The sequence below is a fragment of the Pinus tabuliformis genome, chromosome 9 (assembly GCF_031772625.1).
Source record: "Pinus tabuliformis cultivar Carrire ecotype Pingquan chromosome 9, CPIR1, whole genome shotgun sequence".
In the NCBI taxonomy this organism is placed as follows: domain Eukaryota; kingdom Viridiplantae; phylum Streptophyta; class Pinopsida; order Pinales; family Pinaceae; genus Pinus; species Pinus tabuliformis.
This window is the reverse complement of record NC_142307.1, coordinates 704,344,028-704,364,124: the sequence shown is the minus strand read 5'-3', so window position 1 is coordinate 704,364,124 and position 20,097 is coordinate 704,344,028. Positions and strand designations below refer to the sequence as shown.

Below are 20,097 nucleotides of genomic sequence, written 5' to 3'. Positions count from 1 at the left end.
AATAAAAATGGATTACTTTCTAAAGTCAACAATAGATACCTTCTTAATAAATAATGTAAAACAATCAAGCACATTTGTAATGTTTTTCTTAATTATTTCTTTAAAATCAAATAAATAATCAAACATAAAATATTTAATTCTAAACTTAGTATTTATTTTTTTAGTTATTTCTTTAAAAATGAAAAAAACAAAAAAACAAAACAAAACAAAATATGCATTACCTCTAATTTAGAAATTCAAAAGTCAATAATAGAAGCTTTCTTAACCAATAATGTAAAGCAACCCAACTCATATTTCCCGGAAAGCTTTCGGCCACATTTGGCCGTCTGGGCAATTCCTTTGTCTCGTTAGACAACTTCTTTCTTAATTTTATAAGGGTCAGTCTTCTTGCTCTGGAGAGCCATTTGTAACTCCAATGAGAGAGTCAGATAGAACCAGAATCTCTCATTGGAGTTTCAAATGGCTCTCTAGAGCAGGAAGACTGACCCTTATAAAATCTGTACTTCTGGCCATCCCAGTCTATTGGGCAGCCTTAACTTGGGTTCCTAAAGGCATTCTGGAGAAAATAAGGAAAATTTGTAGCAGATTCTTGTGGGATGGCTCTAAGGAGAACCAGGTCCTCCCATGGGTGGCTTGGGATAAAGTGGCAAGGCCAAAGGACTGGGGAGGATGGGGAATAAAAAGTCTTCCCGATTTTAGCCTCTCACTAGCAGCCAAATCAGGTTGGAGACTTATAACGATGGAAAACTTATGGACAAGAGTGGTGAGAAGGAAATATATAGATCCAGCCCCTCTGGAGAATTGGATTAGAAACCCGGTAAAGAATAAGAAGAATGTCTCAGTGATCTGGAAGGCAACAGTGGAATCCTTTAAGGTGATTGAACAGGGATTGGCATGGAAGATCGGGAATGGAAGGAACCTGAAGATAGGGAAGGACCCTTGGGTAGGGTGTAATGAAAATTATGCTTTATCCCCAGGGTTAATCAGACACCTGGAAAGTAAGAGCATTATTTCCTTAAACCAAGTGGAAAAGGTGGGTTACTCATCTATGTGGGGACAAGCTTGGAAAGATGGGGAAGAACTAGAGCTGAATCATAGATGGTGGAACGAATGGAATTCCTATATACAAGAACTCACCCGATCAAGTGTCAGGCTGAATGATAGGCCGGATATGCTGATATGGGCTCATGGAGAATCTGGTGAGTACTCCCCAAAAAGTGGATACAAATTTATTCTGTCTAGAAAAGGGTGGGGAGTCCCGAAATGGTGGGCGAAGCATATTTGGAAGCTCAAATGTCCGGCCAAGGCCAGACTTTTCTTCTGGTGTATATTAAAAAGAAAAATTCCAACTTGGGACATTCTTCAGTCAAGATTTATGCATGGTCCTGGGAGATGCGCAGTATGCAAATCAGAAGTGGAATCAATCAGCCATCTTTTCCTAAGTTGCCCTGGAACAAAGAAGATATGGGGGGAGGTAGAGAAAATGATGTGCAAAAGGCTTGATTGGGGTAGTGGGAACATGGATGAGGCGTGGGCAAAATGGTGGCATCAACACCCTGAAGGGAATATGAGGAATCTTCCGCTCATTATATGCTGGGGGGTTTGGATAGCAAGAAACAGGTGTATTTTTCAGGACAAGGATACCCCAGTATCAGCAACGGCTATTCAATGTGTTTCCATTTACTCATCCATACCTGAACCAGAGGAGAAAAAATCCAAATCTCAAAATAAGAAAGTGCACATTAAAGAGGGCATTCCTTGGGCTTTTTTCGATGGAGCCTCACAAAACAATAGGGCTGGAGCTGGTATAGTCATCCAAGTAAACGCAAATCATTCTCTCAAAGCCTCAGTGGGCCTAGGGTCAGGAACAAACAATTTCGCCGAATTGTCAGCATTGAGGCTACTTCTCTGTTGGCTCATTCAAAGAAACATCCTCACAATTCAGATCTTTGGAGACTCTCTAAATGTGATAAACTGGGTTAATGGAAAATACTCTTGCAAAAATCATATTCTGAAACCCTTGCTGGAAGAACTACAGGTTTTAATAGCATCTTTTAACAGCTTTTCCATTTGCCATATATATAGGGACAACAACGATACAACGGATAGGCTTTCTAAGGAAGGTCTGCAGCAGAATCTGGGAGTCTGGAAAATAGTTGAAGACCTTCAGGGACAGGTTCATACTTCAGATCAGCCGCCCCATGCATATCAACAGTGACATGTTTTTCTATCCTTTTTCTTTCAGTAACAGCATCTTACACAGACTTTATATTTGTATTTAATCTTGTTTAAGACTATGTTTTTTTGGATTATATGAAACTCATCTATATTGTAAGGGTTGTTTTCCTCTTTTATCCGAGGAGACCCACTTCATGATGGTATTTCTTTTTGGCCTCCGGAAGGAGGAGATGTTTTCACACATGGCTGAACAGTTCAAAACAGCTGATATATAATGGTTACAGCTGCCCTTTTTTGAGAACAGTTGGTCTCAAAGACAGATAGGAGTTTTTCTTTTTGATTGCATGAGCAGTCAATAGTAGAAACTGAAATGCTCACAGCATCTGCAATGTAACTTTTTATTTACTTAATAAAAAGTTCGCTTTTTCTTCGAAAAAAAAAAAAAAAAAAAAAAAAAAAAAAAAAAAACTTCTTTCTTAATTATTTCTTTAAAATCAAAGGAATAATTAAACATAAAATATTTAATTCTAAACTTAATATTTAAATAAAAAAAGTTAAATTCTAAAATAATAAATTTTAATTAGTCTAAAAGTTTGTGAATAATTCATAATAAATTTTATAAACTATTTACTATAAAAATAAAATTCATTAAAAAAATGATTATTACATTAAAAACTAAATATTATTAAGTTAAAATCTTTCCGCATAAATCTCTACAAAAATATTGCTTAACTTGTAAAAAAATCATAAAACACATACTACTCAATCATAATTTTTTATTCTTTATTTAGAAAAATTGAAAATCATAAACAATATTCTTGAAGATATTAAACAATGCACATTTTTTTCCTAAAATACAAACAACAAAAATTCTATACTAAGGATTGAAGAACATAGAAAACTTATAAATGAAAACAAGAAGAGTTATATTATCAAAGGTGAACATGTACGAAAAAAAAAGACAATGATTAAAGACCTTTTAAGAATAGTTTGAGGGTCCCTTTAATGATTGACTGCAAATCTGAAATGCAAATCTGAAACCCAAACAAAGATTCTTCTGATTGAATAAAAATCCATGGTTAAATATCATGCTTTCCCATTTTTAATTTCTTCTTTATCATTTCCTACATTCAATGCAATTAGTCAATAAAAATTATAATTTCCCACTTTTTCCCTTCTTCAATATCTATCTTTCTCGTGAATTTGATCAGCTAACTTTATTATTACTATACTACATTAGATAAAGCCAAAAATATACCTTTCATGAATTCATGCCGAGGCTTCCTTCCTAAATTTCTCCATACCATGAAACAATCAGTTTCACTATTAATTCTTCCGAGGAGGTTCCAAATTCTAAATCATTTATGAGAAATTTTCCCAGTGTAGCCATTCATAGTTGAAGTACTAATCCATTTACTAGAATATTTTTCAAATGCAGCCCGTCATGGTTGAAGATCATAGCTCTCTTTGATTAAAGATTGACATCCATGTAGAGGAAGTTTCAACTTCTAATTTATTTATCAACAATTTTTATTTTAAATTCAATGTAATTAGTCCTTCATGATTGAAGATCAAAACTCTCTCTTTCTTTTCTTTGATGCCTGTTTTCTACATTTGATCCAACTAGCTTCATGATGGAGCATTATTGTTTTGCTGTCATGTTCAATAAAATCACAAAAATTGCTTGCACTTTCATGATTTGAAGATTCTGGTTCATGCTTAGACAAACATTGATTGTATCACAAAAACTCTCAATTTCATGATCAGAAGATTCTGAATCTTGGTTGTGAAACCAGTGTTTTGATTAAAGATTCATGTCTCTCTGTTGTGAAACCAATCTGTTTTTGAGTTTTGATCGATTCATTAAACTATATCAAGCAGCGAATATTGCACCCCAAAAATACAATAGCTTTCCCTGATATAACCACCACCTCCTCTTCAAAGGATTGAAATATATCCCAAAGACCCGGAAAAAAATGGCCACAGAGACCATTAAAAGGCCCAAAATTTAATGCTCTCATATACAAACGAGAGAAATAGTTACAACAACTGTTTAATTTGATGAATTTAAGTGTTTTGTTTCAGGCCATTGGCCACCATGATTACAAAAACATGAAAACAAAGTTTTATACCGACCACATGAAACACGTCCAACTTTTTTTCCATTCCCTGAGTAGCACAATGCCCACATTTCATAAAAACAAAGGCTAATGTTTTGATTAAATACCAGCTACAAGAAATCATAGCTGCGATGAAATGAAAATACCCAATTACAGTGAAGGTATAGAGCGTTCAAATTCAACAGTTTCAGAAAACTGAGATTGATTTGAGGCAGCCCACAAAATCCAGTCTGAGACCCTACTCTCATTCTCAGAGCTAATGCTACCAGCATGATTTTTTTCATCTTTGTGATCATCATCTTGTTCAAAAATTCTGAAGCAAGAAGAAGCATCGTGAGCAATGCTGTCATCCTGCAACATGGTAGTACAATTATGGTTTCCCATGGAATCTACAGAAAATAGAACCTCTGTACTCGGCAAAGGACTCTGAGGCCTCTAGAGAAGATCATCGGTGGCTTCAAAAAGGGAGCCTCTTAAATAATCCTCCTCCTCCTCCACTTGCTGCTTTGCAACTTCTTCTTCAGTACTTTTAACTACCGCAAAATCATGAAGATAATCCAATATATAAGATTTCTTCCTGATAGCCGCTATGCTTTGGACTACAAAACCCTTGCTATCCTCCCAAATCCATGGATCCTTTAATAACATCGAATACTCCTTTGAAAGTGAGCAAAACTCTAGCATATTCTCATTACCTGCATCAGCGTCTTTAGGTTTTTCAAAGCCCATCCCTGTCTCAAATTCCACTAAGCGTACCTGTTTTCTCTACAGGAATCCTCAGACGGACTCTGCTCTTCTATGATCCTCTTCTTGTTGGCGGCTCTTATATTCATGTTCCTGGTTCTCTGCAAGCAAGTCCCCTGGTTTGGGGGAGTAGCTCGCCTTTTCGCAATTCTTCCATTTTGAATTGGAAATGGCATTAACTCTCTGCGGTGGCAATTCCATCTCCGATCCGATCAGTCAGAAAGTGTCAGGATTGCTAGCATGTCAGGAAATGAATGCGGAAGGAGGAGCGGTGGTCGGAGGGTGGCGGAGCTATGGGAGGGTGGCGGAGAGGTGAGGGATTGCCGACGGCCAGAGCTGGACAATTTTCCGGGGGCGGCGACGAAAACCGGGCCATTCCTCCACCTAGGTAGACTGCTCCTTTTCCATGCTATGGCATAACCATCATCCATGGCAACATCCAATCCTCTCCAAAAAAATTACATTATAGACTACTCCGATGTCCTTGATTTCACTCAACTATCTGGTTGATAGTCTTAATGACTGTATAGTGGATAGCGCCATGCGTCTCCTCGTTCTCGTACCAACCGAAAGTTACGGGAAGGGTTTCCGGCAGTGAAAGTTTCTGACAACAAACAATTTCCAATGTCTGTCTATGTAAATGGAGGCCGAGAGGTGGGCCCGAGTAGGCCACCTAAGCGCATGCCAAGAACCTGCAATCAGGATAAGGGTTGTCGTTCCTGCTATCAGTTATAAAAGACAATAGTTAAGCATAAGAATCTTTCTGAAAATTTTGCAAAACTAAGAAGAGAACTGATTCAGCCTCAACTTTGTTTGTTTGAGAGGATATGATAGATGGGCTGAGTGCACATGGAGATATGTACACAAGATCACTAGCAATACGGAAATTACAAAGACAATGCAGGGTGCCCGCCTGCCAGTGCCTGTCGTTGTTTCATTGGTCAACTCTCCCAAGATACAAAGACTTCACAATTCTAGGGGCGATCAAGATTCAGATGGCCATGTAAGGTTTGACAAATAATGTGTGTGGTTTTATCTATTATATAAAACCAACTTGCATCTACTATATACAACCCACTTTCTCAAAAAGTCCTTACCTTGGGCTTGCCTGCTACCCATCTTTTTCCCAGTCTTTTCCTCCAAGGTTTTACTCCAGTTTTAATTGATAAGGACGTTTCCCTTACCTGGCCCGCAGTTGAAGCTTCGACGAAATTTCAAATTTAGTTTACTGGGCAAGATTTATTTATTTAATTTTTATTTTTTTAATTAATAAGGTTATTTGTTTTTTTTATTCATATTATAAAATTTGATATTATATAAAATTTGAAATTCAAATTTAATTTTGTGTAATGTTTATTCACATTAGATATTACAACCATATTTAAGTAATTAAATGTGATTAATATACTTCTAACTTTATTGGTACATACCATACATATCATTAGCATATAAATAATATTAAAAAAACTATTACAATAAAAATTATTATTATTAATATATTTAATAAAATTAATTATAAATTAAATAATAATAAATAAAAACAAATAATTTAAATAATAATATTAATAAATAACTAATAAATAACAAATAACAAATTAAATATTTATTTAATAATAATAATATTTATTATTATTATTAAATATTTATTTATTAATAAAAAATATCTATTATAATAGTTAATAATAATTAAATAATAATAATTATTATTAATTTTTATTATTAATAAATAATTGAAATAATAATAAATAATACTAATAATTTAAATAATAATATTAAAAATTAAATAATTTAAATTATAAAAATTATTTAATATTAAATAATCTAATTAAATAATGATACTAACAATAATATTGTTACTAAATATATTAATAACAAATAATGAATATTATAAACCTTATAATAGATATGTTTGACCATGGTTGATTTTTATATTGAGATAATCTTTCTCACAATGTGATGTTAGACCATGGTTGACCATGGTTGTCACAGTGTGATGTTGGACCAAGGGATTGATAGTATAAATCTGAGGGATTAATTCTAAAACCTCAAGAGATTATAAACCCAAGAGAATACTATTAAATCCAAAAAATTATTATTATAAACCCAAGGTATATAAACTCTAAGTTAAATATTATAAACCCTAAGATAAATGTGAAGTTGGAGAATGGTTGGCCTTCGTTGATTTTCGTATTGAGAAAATATTTGTCACAATGCGACGTTGGACCATGGTTGACCATGGATGACCATGGTTATCACAATGTGACATTAGACCAAGAGGCAATCTTTGTCACAATGTGACCATGGTTATCCAACATGATTGACCGTGGTTGACCATGATTGATTGTAATGTCGAGAAAATCTTTGTGACAATGCAACTTTGGACCATGGTTGATCATCGTTGATTTTCATATAGAGACAGACTTTGTCACAATGTAACATTGGGCCATGGTTGACCATGGTTGACCACAAATGATTTTCATATTAACACAATCTTTGTCATAGTATGATGTTGGATTATGGTTGACCATGATTGATTTTCATATGGAGACAACTTTTAACACAATGCGGAGTTGGACAATGGTTGGTCATGGTTGATTTTTATATTGAGACAATCTTTGTCACAATGTGACCATGGTTATTGAATAGGGTTGACGATGATTGATTGTAATGTTGAGACAAGATTTTTCACAATGCGGCGTTGGACCATGGTTGATTTTCATATTGATACAATCTTTGTCACAATGAGACATTGGACCATGGTTGACCATTGTTGATTTTCATATTCAGAAAAACCTATGATAAACCCTAAGATAAATATTATGAAGCAAGGTATATAAACACTATGATAAATATTATAAACACTATAATAGCATGGCCGACCATGATTGACTTACATATTCAAACAATGTTTGTCACAATATGACAATGAACCATGGTTGACCATGACTGATTTTGGTATTGATACAATATATGTCACAATGCAACGTTGGACCATGGTTAACTATGATTGACAATGATTGACCATGACTAACCATGGTTGACTATGGATTTCCATGTCACAATGTGGCATTGGACCATGATTGACCATGGTCCAATATTTCATATGGAAACAATCTTTTAAAAAAAATTAATACAAAATTTAAATAAATATATTTCATAATTAATTACCTTCTTAAAATATAATGAATCAATATTAATCTCATTATAACTATTATTATCATTTAATAAAACTTTTTTTTTATATCGTCATTATTATTTAATAAAATTTTGTTTATATTTTTTTCAAAATAAATTCAATGATAAAAGTAAATATTTTTCAAAACTTATAAATTCAAATTTAAGAAAATAGAATATATAGTTCTTCTTGAGCCAATATCTTATTTTATAAATATTAAAAAACTCACACATCTTTATCATAACTTTAAAATTAATAATAATAATAATAATAATATTATACAATAACATTAGTTTTCAATTTTTTTTAAAACAAATTAAATTCATTCTCATTTATTAATATTTACTCACAACAATGATGTTTTTTTTTTTTTAAATCATATTTTTATTAAAAAAAAATATAATCCTTTTTCTTTTGGTTGAGTATATTTGACTAAATAAAAATGTAATGGGATAAGTTTTTATTTATTATTTATTATCATGTATTTACAAACCAAATGGATAAAGGGTTATGTTTTGTATCATGTTTTTATTAAAAAAATTAATTAATTAGAAATACATTCATTTTTCATTTTTATTTTTTTTTACGTGAGTACATTGATTAGTGTTTTAAGTTAGACTTGGTTTAGATTAAAAAAAATATCCTGCATTTTTAAATTTATTAAATTAATATGGAGGACTTTTAAATTTATTAAATTAATATATTTTTTATTTTATAAATCAACAAAAATGTTTTCTAATTTATTATATTATTATTTTTGCTTATTAAAATATTATTATAATAAAGATGAAAGCAAATTATTATATTATTTTGAATAAAAAAAATATTATATTGAGATATCTTCCCATTTTCCTTTTATAATTATAATTAATACATTCAAATTTTATTTAACTTTAAAATATTAATAGTTTAGGTTTACATTTATATTAAAATATTAATTATTTATATTTATACTAAAAAAGAAATTGACAGCAATATTTTATCCATTAATATAAAATATCTAATTAATATATAAATTTGTTTTTCCATTAAATATATACATTTACATTTTCATTTAAATAAAAATAAATAAAAACTTGCTCTTATATTATTTTATTACCTTAATCCAACAGAAAATAAAAATCAATTGTATTTATTATTTATTATTTAAATACACAAGAAAACAAACATTGTTTTTTCCTTTGGTGCAAATACATTTATGTATTGAAGAAACTCAAAATACTAATTATGACCCAAAAAAAGAGTGAGAAAGGCTAGTATCATATTCCCTATTTTGTTTGAGCAAACAAAAAACATGACCCTTTTCTTTTCCTCTGTGAACAAAGAAAAAACACGATCTTTTTCTGGCTTTTTTTAAGGAATAGAAAACATGATCCTTTTCCTTTTCTTTCCCTTTTAGGAACACAATTTATACTTTAGCTTCATTTTTAGTTATTAAAACACAATTTAAACTTTAGTTTCATTTTTAGTTATTAAATTGTGCACACAACGCATTCAAATGAAATGGTTCATATTGTTTTTTGAACACAGTGAGAACACTTTGCTCTATTTTTGTCTTACGTGTGAGAGAGTAGGAGTTAGAAGACTAGCAAAGGTAAACACAATGCAGAGAGAGGTGAAGAGTAGGAGTAGGAGTATTTTTGTATTACTTGTGAGATCCAGAGAGAGGAGTAGGAGTAGGAGTAGTAGGAGTAGGAGTAGGAAAGGGAGAGGGAGAGTAAGGAGTTTGAGTGAGAGGCGTGGCAGAGGAAAAGAAAGTGAAGAGGTAAGAGCTGAGGTGAGGAGTAAGAGGAGGAGAGTAAGGAGTTTGAGTGGGAGGTGTGGCAGAAGAAAAGGAAGAGAGGAGGAGGAAGCAAAGAAAGCTAAGATGTAGATGACAGGTGTTACAGTTGTGAAGTTTCTAGCAGATAAACTTGGCTCAGCGCTGAAGGAAAAGCTAAAGGAAGAAGTATCGGTGGTTGTCACATTCAAAGAGGAGTTTGAAATTATATATTACGAGTCCGCTCATATTAAATTCATGTTGGACGATGTTGGGGAGCTGACGAACTTCCAATCGATGACCAATTGGCTGCAAAACCTTAGGAAAGTTCTCACTGATCCTATGGACCTAGCAGAGGAATGCGAGGAAGCTGACAACTGTCAAGTTTCATTTTTCCAGCATTGGATTTTCCATAATCGGATGGGCTCGAAGATTATTTCCGTGTATCAGAAGCGCTGTAGGATTAAATTTAGGCTTCAGAAGGGCTGTGAAACGAAGGAACTAAGGAATGTTATACGGGGTGAAACCAAACTTCATCAACACGCTTTTCCCAAAGATGTATGGTTGCATGAAAGGAAAGTTTGTGTATAAAAACTCAGTGTATATACATCCCTAGATAGTAAAGAATTTTTTTTTTAATATCCCGTAATGGTTGCATGGTTGGAATATATAAGCCTGCATGACCAAAAAAACATATATAAATATAAAGCTTGAAGCTTGCGGATATATGTTCCCTAGATTGAAAATATTAAATAGTATACTACAAATATTTTCGAGGGCGGAGGAGGAAAGGTTTTCCTTGGAACCAAAAAGGAACAATTTGATAATCTATCATTCATGGATTCATGTAATTTGGGATCTCCATTAGAACTGAAAAGACATTAAATATTGGTGGCAGTCGTGCCATTTTAAGCGCAGGGACAACTCAATCAATTTTTTCATCTTTCCAGGGTCATCGCTGCATGAGGACTAAATGTCCTCTTTGTCTCTACATCTACTCATATTCAACAAGTTGTGGATCGCGTTCAGGGATGGAATCCTGGTGATTTCCTCATTCGTTTCCACGAATTGCCATTTGCCTCCCCATATGCACAGCCCGCCGCTCCATAATTGTAATTCCTCCATCTAGTAACAAAATCCAAAATACGTCCAGTCAACCTGTCTAAACATTACATTTTGTGATTCCAATAACATACGCGATTGCGATTTTAAGAGTAGAATGGCATGAACAATCAATACGGACCAGCTTAGTTAGATAGGTCCATGCCCACAGTAGCTCTCCCCGTTTGTGCATGGCAAGCGCTAACGAGCCTGCCGTTTGTACATGGCCATGTGTTGTAACTCCAATCACGGTAGTTTGACGAAGGATTTATCTCGTTGATGTAGCACAGTTCTGACTGTTGAAAACGTAATTTCAACAGCGGCCTGAGTTGACCCGTGGAGCAGCAATTAATGAACCCAAAACCGGTCAGCAAAACCACCACAGCATATTGAACCGCCTTCGATCAAAAGTAGTTTCCGTATAATCGAGCCCGATACAACGTAATGCAGCCACGTGGTTCTCAGCATACGTCAGCAGAACTGACTTTTCGGACGATAAAGTTCAGCAGCAAAAGGCCTCCCGATATTCTTGTCCACCGTCCGATCGCCTTCGTCATTCTCCGCCGTCCATCAATCCAACTTGCATTCGAGCCTGCATCAAATGAATATTACGTGGAGTAAATGTTTTTGTTTGATCAGCACTTCAGAAAATATTTAATGAAAAGTTAATGCTAGTGGTAGATGCTAGGTATAAGTTTTAATTTTAATATTTTTATTTCTTACGGAGGTATGGGTAAGAAAAGCACGTAAGTTTTTTTTTATTTTGTAGCAGATGTATTGTATATGAAATATATGAAATATGTTTAATGTGTGTTGACCATTGTGTGAATATGATACAAAAAAATGCACAGCAGTGCGAGTAAAGAGAACATGGGAGCAGCTTGCAAATGCAATATAGGTTTATGTGAATGCATAGCAGTAAAATAACCAGGTTGAAATGTAAGTTTTTTTTGTCCAAACGAAGTGGAGCACATAATATTTTTGAGGAAGCATATGTAAAAAAAATTTTGTTTTACAGCAGTGTGTAAAAATGGGTTTACACCAGTAAATGTAAAAGGGTTTTATAGCAGTAAAAGAAAATGAGAATTTTTCCAGCAGTGTAAATTCTCATGTGGAGACAGAGTAAATATTTTGTTGAATGTATTTTTGGTGAATCCCTCTCAGCAAAGAGGATGAATATGTATCAGACAATTTGTTTTAATGAATAGAAATCTTTTTATGGTGGTGTAATACTCTGTTCTCAGACATTTTATTTTAAAGCTTCCCTGTGCACAATAGATCCTGTGGAGAGAAGGAAACAGAACATTGCCTCTGTGTTTAGTTTTTTTTTTGTTTTTGGGATTTTATCAGAAAAAATCCCCAACAGTGGTATCAGAGCAGGCTTAGGCTCTTTGAAGGTGTTCAAGAAGCTGAAGGGAGGAGTCTTTTGTTGCAGCAATAAATCTTCTTCAGCAAAGTGAAGTCTCAGGCAAAGGATTCAGGTATTTCACAAAGTTTTTTTTGTGTTGCTGAAGAAACAGTGAGTTGTTTTAAAATACACAGTTAAGAATTTAAAGCATAGTTGAGGATGCAAGGAATGGCTAGTACCAGCACTAGCATGGGTATGTTTAATACCCAGCTCCCACAGTTTAATGGGAAGAACTATGACTACTGGTCAACAACCATGAGAGCTTTATTTATCTCTCAAGATTTATGGGAATTATTTGAAAATAGGTTTGAAGAACCAGCAGATGAAAATGAGTTCAATGCATTAACTCAGGGAGAGAGAGATCTACTGAAGAGCAATAGGAAGAAGGATGCAAAAGCCATTGTATTGTTGTATCAAGCAGTGGACCAAAGTGTGTTTCCAAGGATAGCAGCAGCTAAGACATGCAATGAAGCATGGCAAACCCTCAAAACAGCCTATCAAGGCATGGAGAAAGTAAAGACTGCAAAACTACAGTTGCTGAGGAAAGATTTTGAAAATCTGAGTATGAAGGAGTCAGACATCATTGACTCATTTTTCACACATGTAATTGGTCTGGTCACACAGATAAGGACTCATGGAGAAACCCTTGAAGAAATGAGGATTGTGGAGAAAATATTGAGGGTCCTACCCTCAAAGTTTGATGCGATTATCACCACCATTGAAGAGACACAGGATCTCTCAAAATTTTCAGTTGATGAGCTTCATGCATCACTGATAACACATGAGCAGAGGTTGAGTAGAAATGAAAAATCATCTCTAGAGTAAGCCTTTAAGACCCAGATGTCTTTTGGAAGAGGAAGAGGTCAAGGCAGAGGTAACAAGAGAGGAAGAGGCAGAAGCCAGAACAGAGGTGGAAGGAACAATCTAGCAAATGCTCAAGGAAGAGGCAGCAACCCAAATCAGAACCAAGGCCAAGGCAGCAGCCAACAAAGAGGACAACATCAGGCTCAAGGACAAAGGTATGAAAAATCCAATGTCCAATGCTATTATTGTAAAAAATATGGGCATTATGCCAGTGAATGTAGAAAGAAGCAGCATGATATGAGTAATAGACAAAATGCAAATGTTACTAGAGAAAACATCAGCTAAGATAATGTGTTGTTAGCTTGTAACATGGCTGAAACAAACAGTGAGGACATATGGTTTTTAGACTCAGGTTGCAGCAACCATATGACAGGAAACATAGCCCTCTTTTCTGCCCTAGATAAAAATATGAAATCAGAAGTCACACTAGGAACTGATAGCAAAATTTCTGTTATGGGAAAAGGAGAGGTAAAAATATTTACAAAGCAATGAGAAAGGAAAACCATAGCAGATGTCTACTATGTCCCTGAAATGAGATGTAACCTCTTGAGTATTGGACAACTTGTTCAAAAGGGTTACAATGTTTTCTTTGAAAATGATGTATGCACCATCATGGATATAGCACCCAGCAAACGTTGCATTGCTGAAGTAAAGATGACGAGGAACAGGATGTTCCCTCTTAGAATAAGGGCAGATTTGAAAAACAAAGGAGAAATTGCAGCAGTCACCCAAGAGGCTTTCCAAAACGTGCCAAAGGATGAAAATTGATTGTGGCACTTGAGATTTGGACATCTCAATTTTGGAGGTCTAAACTTGTTAAATAGAAAAGGAATGGTAAGAGGATTACCATTGATAGAGAAACCGGACAGCCTTTGTGAAGGTTGCATTTTGGGGAAACAACATAGAGAAAGTTTTCCATCAGGTAAAAGCATAAGGGAAAATGCACCCTTAGAGATCATCCACTCAGACTTATGTGGACCAATGCAAAATCTATCATTAGCAGGCAGCCAATATTTCCTAACATTTATTGATGACTTTACAAGAAAAACTTGGGTATATTTTCTTAAAAACAAAAGTGAAGTGTTTGAAAAATTCCGAAATTTCAAAGCACTTGTGGAGAACCAAAGCGGGCTGCATATAAAAGTTTTGAGAACTGACAGAGGAGGTGAGTATATCTCCAAGGAGTTTCTACGGTTTTGTAGAGAAAATGGAATTCACAAACAGTTTACAGCTAGGTACACCCCACAGCAAAATGGAGTTGCTGAAAGGAAGAATAGGACCATCATGGATATGGCGAGGAGCATGTTGAAGGCAAAGCATTTGCCAAATGATTATTGGGCTGAAGCTGTAAATTGTGCAGTGTATATTTTGAATAGGTGTCCTACAAAAGCAGTGTTGAACAAAGTGCCGGAAGAATCATGGAGTGGGAGAAAGCAAGGTGTCACCCACTTGAAAGTTTTTGGATGTGTGGCCTATGCACACATTCCAGATCAGCTAAGGAGGAAGTTGGACAGCAAAGGGGAGAAGTGTATTTTCATTGGATACAGTGAGGAATCCAAAGCTTACAGGTTGTATATCCCATCTACCAAGAAGTTTTTTTCAGCAGAGATGTTTAATTCATTGAAGAGGAAGCTTGGGATGGAAGCATAGAGAAAACAGTGAATGTTAAAAATTGTTTGTCTCATGATGAAGATGATGAGGAGGTGGCTGAAATGCATCCCCAAACAGCAACGCCAACACAAGGACAGCAAGGGACACCATTGAAGATAAATGAAAGTGCTTCTTCAAGCACACCACAAGGAGGAAATTCAAGTGCATCTTCAAGCACTTGCACACCAAACGAAAGAGGTAAGAAGTTTAGAAATCTAAGTGACATTTATGATAAAGGAATGAATTCCTTATTTGCTTTGTATTGTCATGTTGATGATCCTATTCATTTCGAAGATGCAATTAAAGATAGGAAATGGGTAGAAGCTATGGATGAGGAGATGAATGCCATAGAGAGAAACAAAAGATGGGATTTGGTTGAGCTACCAAAAGGTAAAGAAGTCATTGGAGTCAAATGGGTTTACAAGACCAAGAGCAATGCTGAAGGCAAGATAGAAAGGCACAAAGCAAGGCTGGTTGTCAAAGGGTACAAGCAGCAGTATGGGAGAGATTATGAGGAGACTTTCGTACCGGTTGCAAGAATGGAAACCGTGAGAGCAGTGTTGTCCATAGCAGCTCAAAACAAGTGGAAAGTTTACCAAATGGACATGAAGTCAGCATTCCTAAATGGAGTGTTAATGGAAGAGGTTTACATTGAACAACCTCTAGGCTATGAGAAGAAAGGTGAAGAGCACAAAGTGTGCAAATTGAAGAAAGCTCTTTATGGGTTGAAGTAAGCGCCAAGAGCATAGTACAGCAGGATAGATTCTTATCTATTGGATAATGAATTTGACAAGTGTGAAGGAGAACCCACCGTCTACATCAAAGAAAATGATGGTAAAATTTTAATTGTTGTCTTATATGTTGATGATGTTATTTTCACAGGTAATGATGATCAGCTCATTGAGAATTTTAAATCAGTCATGAAAGAGGAATTTGAAATGACTGACATGGGTTTCTTGAGATGCTTCTTAGGCATAGAAGTAGATCAAAATGAAAAAGGAATTTTTATCTCACAAGCTAGATATGTAAATCAAGTGCTGGGCAGATTTAACATGCAAGAATGCAAAGCAGCGATCACTCCCACAGTAATGGGATTAAAACTTAGCAGAGAGGACAGCAGCAAGGACTTTGATCCTAGTTTGTACAAGAGTATTGTTGGCAACCTTTTGTATTTAACAGCTACTAGGCCTGACATTATGTTTGCTGTTAGTTTAATTTCCAGATTCATGGAGAGGCCAAAGGAGGCACATTGGCAGACAGCAAAAAGAATTCTGAGGTATTTCAAAGGTACCAAAATGTTTGGAATTTTATATAGTGTCTCAGAATGTTCAGATTTGATTGGATACACTGATAGTGATTGGGCTGGAAGTGTAGATGATCGGAAAAGCATTTCCGATTATGTTTTTCATATGGGTTCAGGAGCCATTTCATGGGCTTCTAAGAAGTAGTCCATTGTAGCATTGTCTACAGCAGAGGTTGAATATGTGGCAGCTACAGCAGCAGCATGTCAAGCAGTTTGGATGAGAAGAATGTTGAGGAGCTTAGGCCAAGAGCAGGCAAAAGCGACAGTGATTTTTTGTGACAATAGCTCAGCTATTGCATTGTCAAAGAATTCAGTGTTTCATAAGAGAACGAAACACATTGATACAAGGTTTCACTACATCAGAGAATTGGTGAACAATGGAGAAATTATCCTAGAACATTGCAGGACTCAAGAACAGGTAGCAGACATTTTGACAAAGCCATTGGATCAGAAAAGCTTTGAATTTTTGAGGAAGTGTCTGGGTATGACCGAATGCCCAGCAGTTGAAATTAAAGGGGAGTGTTGAAAATGTAATTTCAACAGCGGCCTGAGTTGACCCATGGAGCAGCAATTAATGAACCAAAACCGCTCAGCAAAACCACCAGAGCATATCAGACCGCCTTCGATCAAAAGTAGTTTCCGTATAATCGAGCCCGATACAACGTAATGCAGCCACGTGGTCCTCTACATACGTCAGCAGAACTGACTTTTCGGACGATAAAGTTCAGCAGCAAAAGGCCTCCCGATATTCTTGTCCACCGTCCGATTACCTTCGTCATTCTCCGCCATCCATCAATCCAACTTGCATTCGAGCCTGCATCAAATGAATATTACGTGGAGTAAATGTTTTTGTTTGACCAGCACTTCAGAAAATATTTAATGAAAAGTTAATGCTAGTCGTAGATGTTAGGTATAAGTTTTAATTTTAATATTTTTATTTCTTACGGAGGTATGGGTAAGAAAAGCACGTAAGTTTTTTTTTTATTTTGTAGCAGATGTATCGTATATGAAATATGTTTAATGTGTGTTGACCATTGTGTGAATATGATACAAAAAAAACGCACAGCAGTGCGAGTAAAGAGAACAGGGGAGCAGCTTGCAAATGCAATATAGGTTTTTCACACAGCAGTGTGAATGTGAATGCACAGCAGTAAAATAACCAGGTTGAAATGTAAGTTTTTTTTTGGTCCAAACAAAGTGGAGCACATAATATTTTTGAGGAAGCATATGTAAATTTTTTTTGTTTTACAGCAGTGTGTAAAAATAGTTTTACACCAGTAAATGTAAAAGGGTTTTATAGCAGTAAAAGAAAATGAAAATTTTTCCAGCAATGTAAATTCTCATGTGGAGAGAGAGTAAATATTTTGTTGAATGTATTTTTGGTGAATCCCTCTCAGCAAAGAGGATGAATATGTATCAGAAATTTTGTTTTAATGAATAGAAATATTTTTATGGTGGTGTAATACTCTGTTCTCAGACATTTTATTTTAAAGCTTCTCTGTGCACAATAGATCCTGTGGAGAGAAGGAAACAGAGCATTGCCTCTGTGTTTAGTTTTTTTTTTTGTTTTTGGGATTCTATCAGAAAAAATCCCCAACACTGACACGAAAAATAATTGGTACAACATTTGTCAATCATAAAATCAAATTAATTGTAATCAGATTATATGCATAGAATTATATAGAGAAATAGATTATACACCTCCAGTTTCATGTATTACATTAGCTAGGAAGGCGCGAGCTCTCTCTTCTTGTCGTCGCTGGAACCGGTGGTGCCAAATCCAGAATACTCATTGGCAGCTCTGATGAATGCGTTGTGAGTGTAGAATCCCTTGCCCTCGCAGGAAGAAAGGGAGCTCATATCACCTATTCACATCTCAGGTACTCGACAATGGAAATTGCAGCTGGAGTGTATCTTTGGCATTTCAAATTACATGCATTCCACCCTTGAACGCATTTACATCCTTTTGATTTCCTGTTTTGCCACGTTACGGACAGCAAGAGGAATCGACTCGACCGAAATTAAATTAAAAAAATAAGAAATAACATGTTTTATCATCGCTTCATGCTCCGGATCCGGCAGAGCCATACATATACTTCTTAGAAGAAGTATATTTTGGGCATATTCGCCCAAAAAAATCTACCTTCATCTAAATTTGAAATAGGAAGCCCTCGGCTAATAAAGCACTCTAACGACACTTCATGTCTTGGAGATGTTGAATAAAACTTTCATCAATATGCCTTTTTATTGGGATGTGATTTTAGTATTTCAAATTGATTTGGATACAAAACTTTTGCTACTATATTTTCAAAAAACGTTTTTGAATAGAAGCATGTTAGATCATATTAATTTCATTTTCTGTTTTGTGTAAAATAATGTAAAAATGTTGTATATACAAGTAAAAAGAAAAAATCAAAACAATGAAAAATTGTTGCCCAAAATGGATTTATCAATAAAACTGGTATGCTTTTCTCTTTTTAGCCAAGAAAGATATTCATTATTAAAAAAAGGAAAGATATTCATTGTTAAGATAGTCTTCGGCAAAATCACATAACCAATCTTTTGTCGACGCGTTTCGAACCAACCAGTGTGGTTCATCGTCAGGACAAGTTGAAGAACCAATCCGGCTTAGCTAGATTAAATAGAGTGTGCAGAGACTCCAACAGCTATAATGCTAACGGCTAATTTGACCTAATGAACCTAGTCAAGCTACTAAAATAGTTAATTAATATTTCTAGAAATAGTTAAAATAGGTAAATAAAGGAATTCATTTGTTAATTTAAAAATAAATAGATATATTATTATTATTATTTCAAATATTAAGAGAATCTATGGTATAATATTAATATTTTAATTATAATGGTCATTATATCTCATAATACATATTAAATGATTTATTATTATTCAATTATTATTTAAATACAAGTGAATGGTAATAAATCACTACTATTTTTATAATTTAGTTACATTAGGTAATTATGTAATAATTACTTAATGGTCCATTGGTAAGTTAGATTTTCATTATTTAGTTCTTTAAAATATATCATATTCATTATTTAAATATAATGGTCATTAAAATAATAAGTTATATAAAATAATATATGTTTATTGAATACTCTATAACTACTTAATAATTTCTAATCCCAAACAAATTGTTAAAACATTATTATTCCTAGAGTTTTGTTATCCTAGGTAAATGCCATAATTAAGGGTAAAGTCCAAGTTAATTCAATAATATTGGTAAATCAAAATTTATCCTTTAAACTTAATGGTCAAATAATCCATATGAGTTCAATATCTTTTATTCAATAAAAATATTAGAGGTAACTAAGACCTTAGGTAAATAAACTATTACCTATAGGGTTGAATGTTTATTACTAAAAGAATAACTAAAATTATTGGTCTATCATAATTTATCCTTTAAACCTAATGGTCAAGTTTCTATTAATAATCTATATTTATTCAATATTTATTTATTCAAAAAATATTAAAGTCAACTTATGTCCTAAAAATCATGGCGTTTTTCTGAAGGCTAGCTTAGGGTTGGTCAGATCTCAGATTAGCAGAGTAAGGAGGGATCTGGATCATCGATCCAGGCTTCTTCTGGCGGCTCATGTGGAGCTGGCGAATCTTTTCCCTGCTTCTCTTTGGTCCAGGATTGATGCCTGTTCGGCACTGAAGTCCATGAGATTAGAAGAGTCCCTTAAGCTCAGACAGTCCACGAAGTATAATAAACTTTCGGGCTGTTCGATTCAGGAGTCTAAACTATTCGATGGTCGATGGTCGGGGTTCTGT

General features: G+C 34.5%; 1 protein-coding gene and 1 pseudogene across 1 annotated transcript; one reads left to right on the top strand and one right to left on the bottom strand.

Moving 5' to 3' along the window:
* Positions 1-739: 739 nt before the first annotated feature.
* LOC149150620 (uncharacterized) lies at positions 740-2,218 on the top strand. The gene has a single exon (XM_089442875.1). The coding sequence runs from the start codon at positions 740-742 to the stop codon at positions 2,216-2,218; it is 1,479 nt and encodes a 492-aa protein (XP_089299001.1).
* Positions 2,219-4,448: 2,230 nt separating this feature from the next.
* LOC149150619 (uncharacterized) lies at positions 4,449-5,218 on the bottom strand (annotated as a pseudogene).
* Between the last annotated feature and the right edge of the window lie 14,879 nt (positions 5,219-20,097).

What these genes read in the sequence shown, in the direction of transcription:
- LOC149150620 (XM_089442875.1), top strand. Translation starts at nt 740, where the DNA reads ATGGAAAACTTATGGACAAGAGTGGTGAGAAGGAAATATATAGATCCA.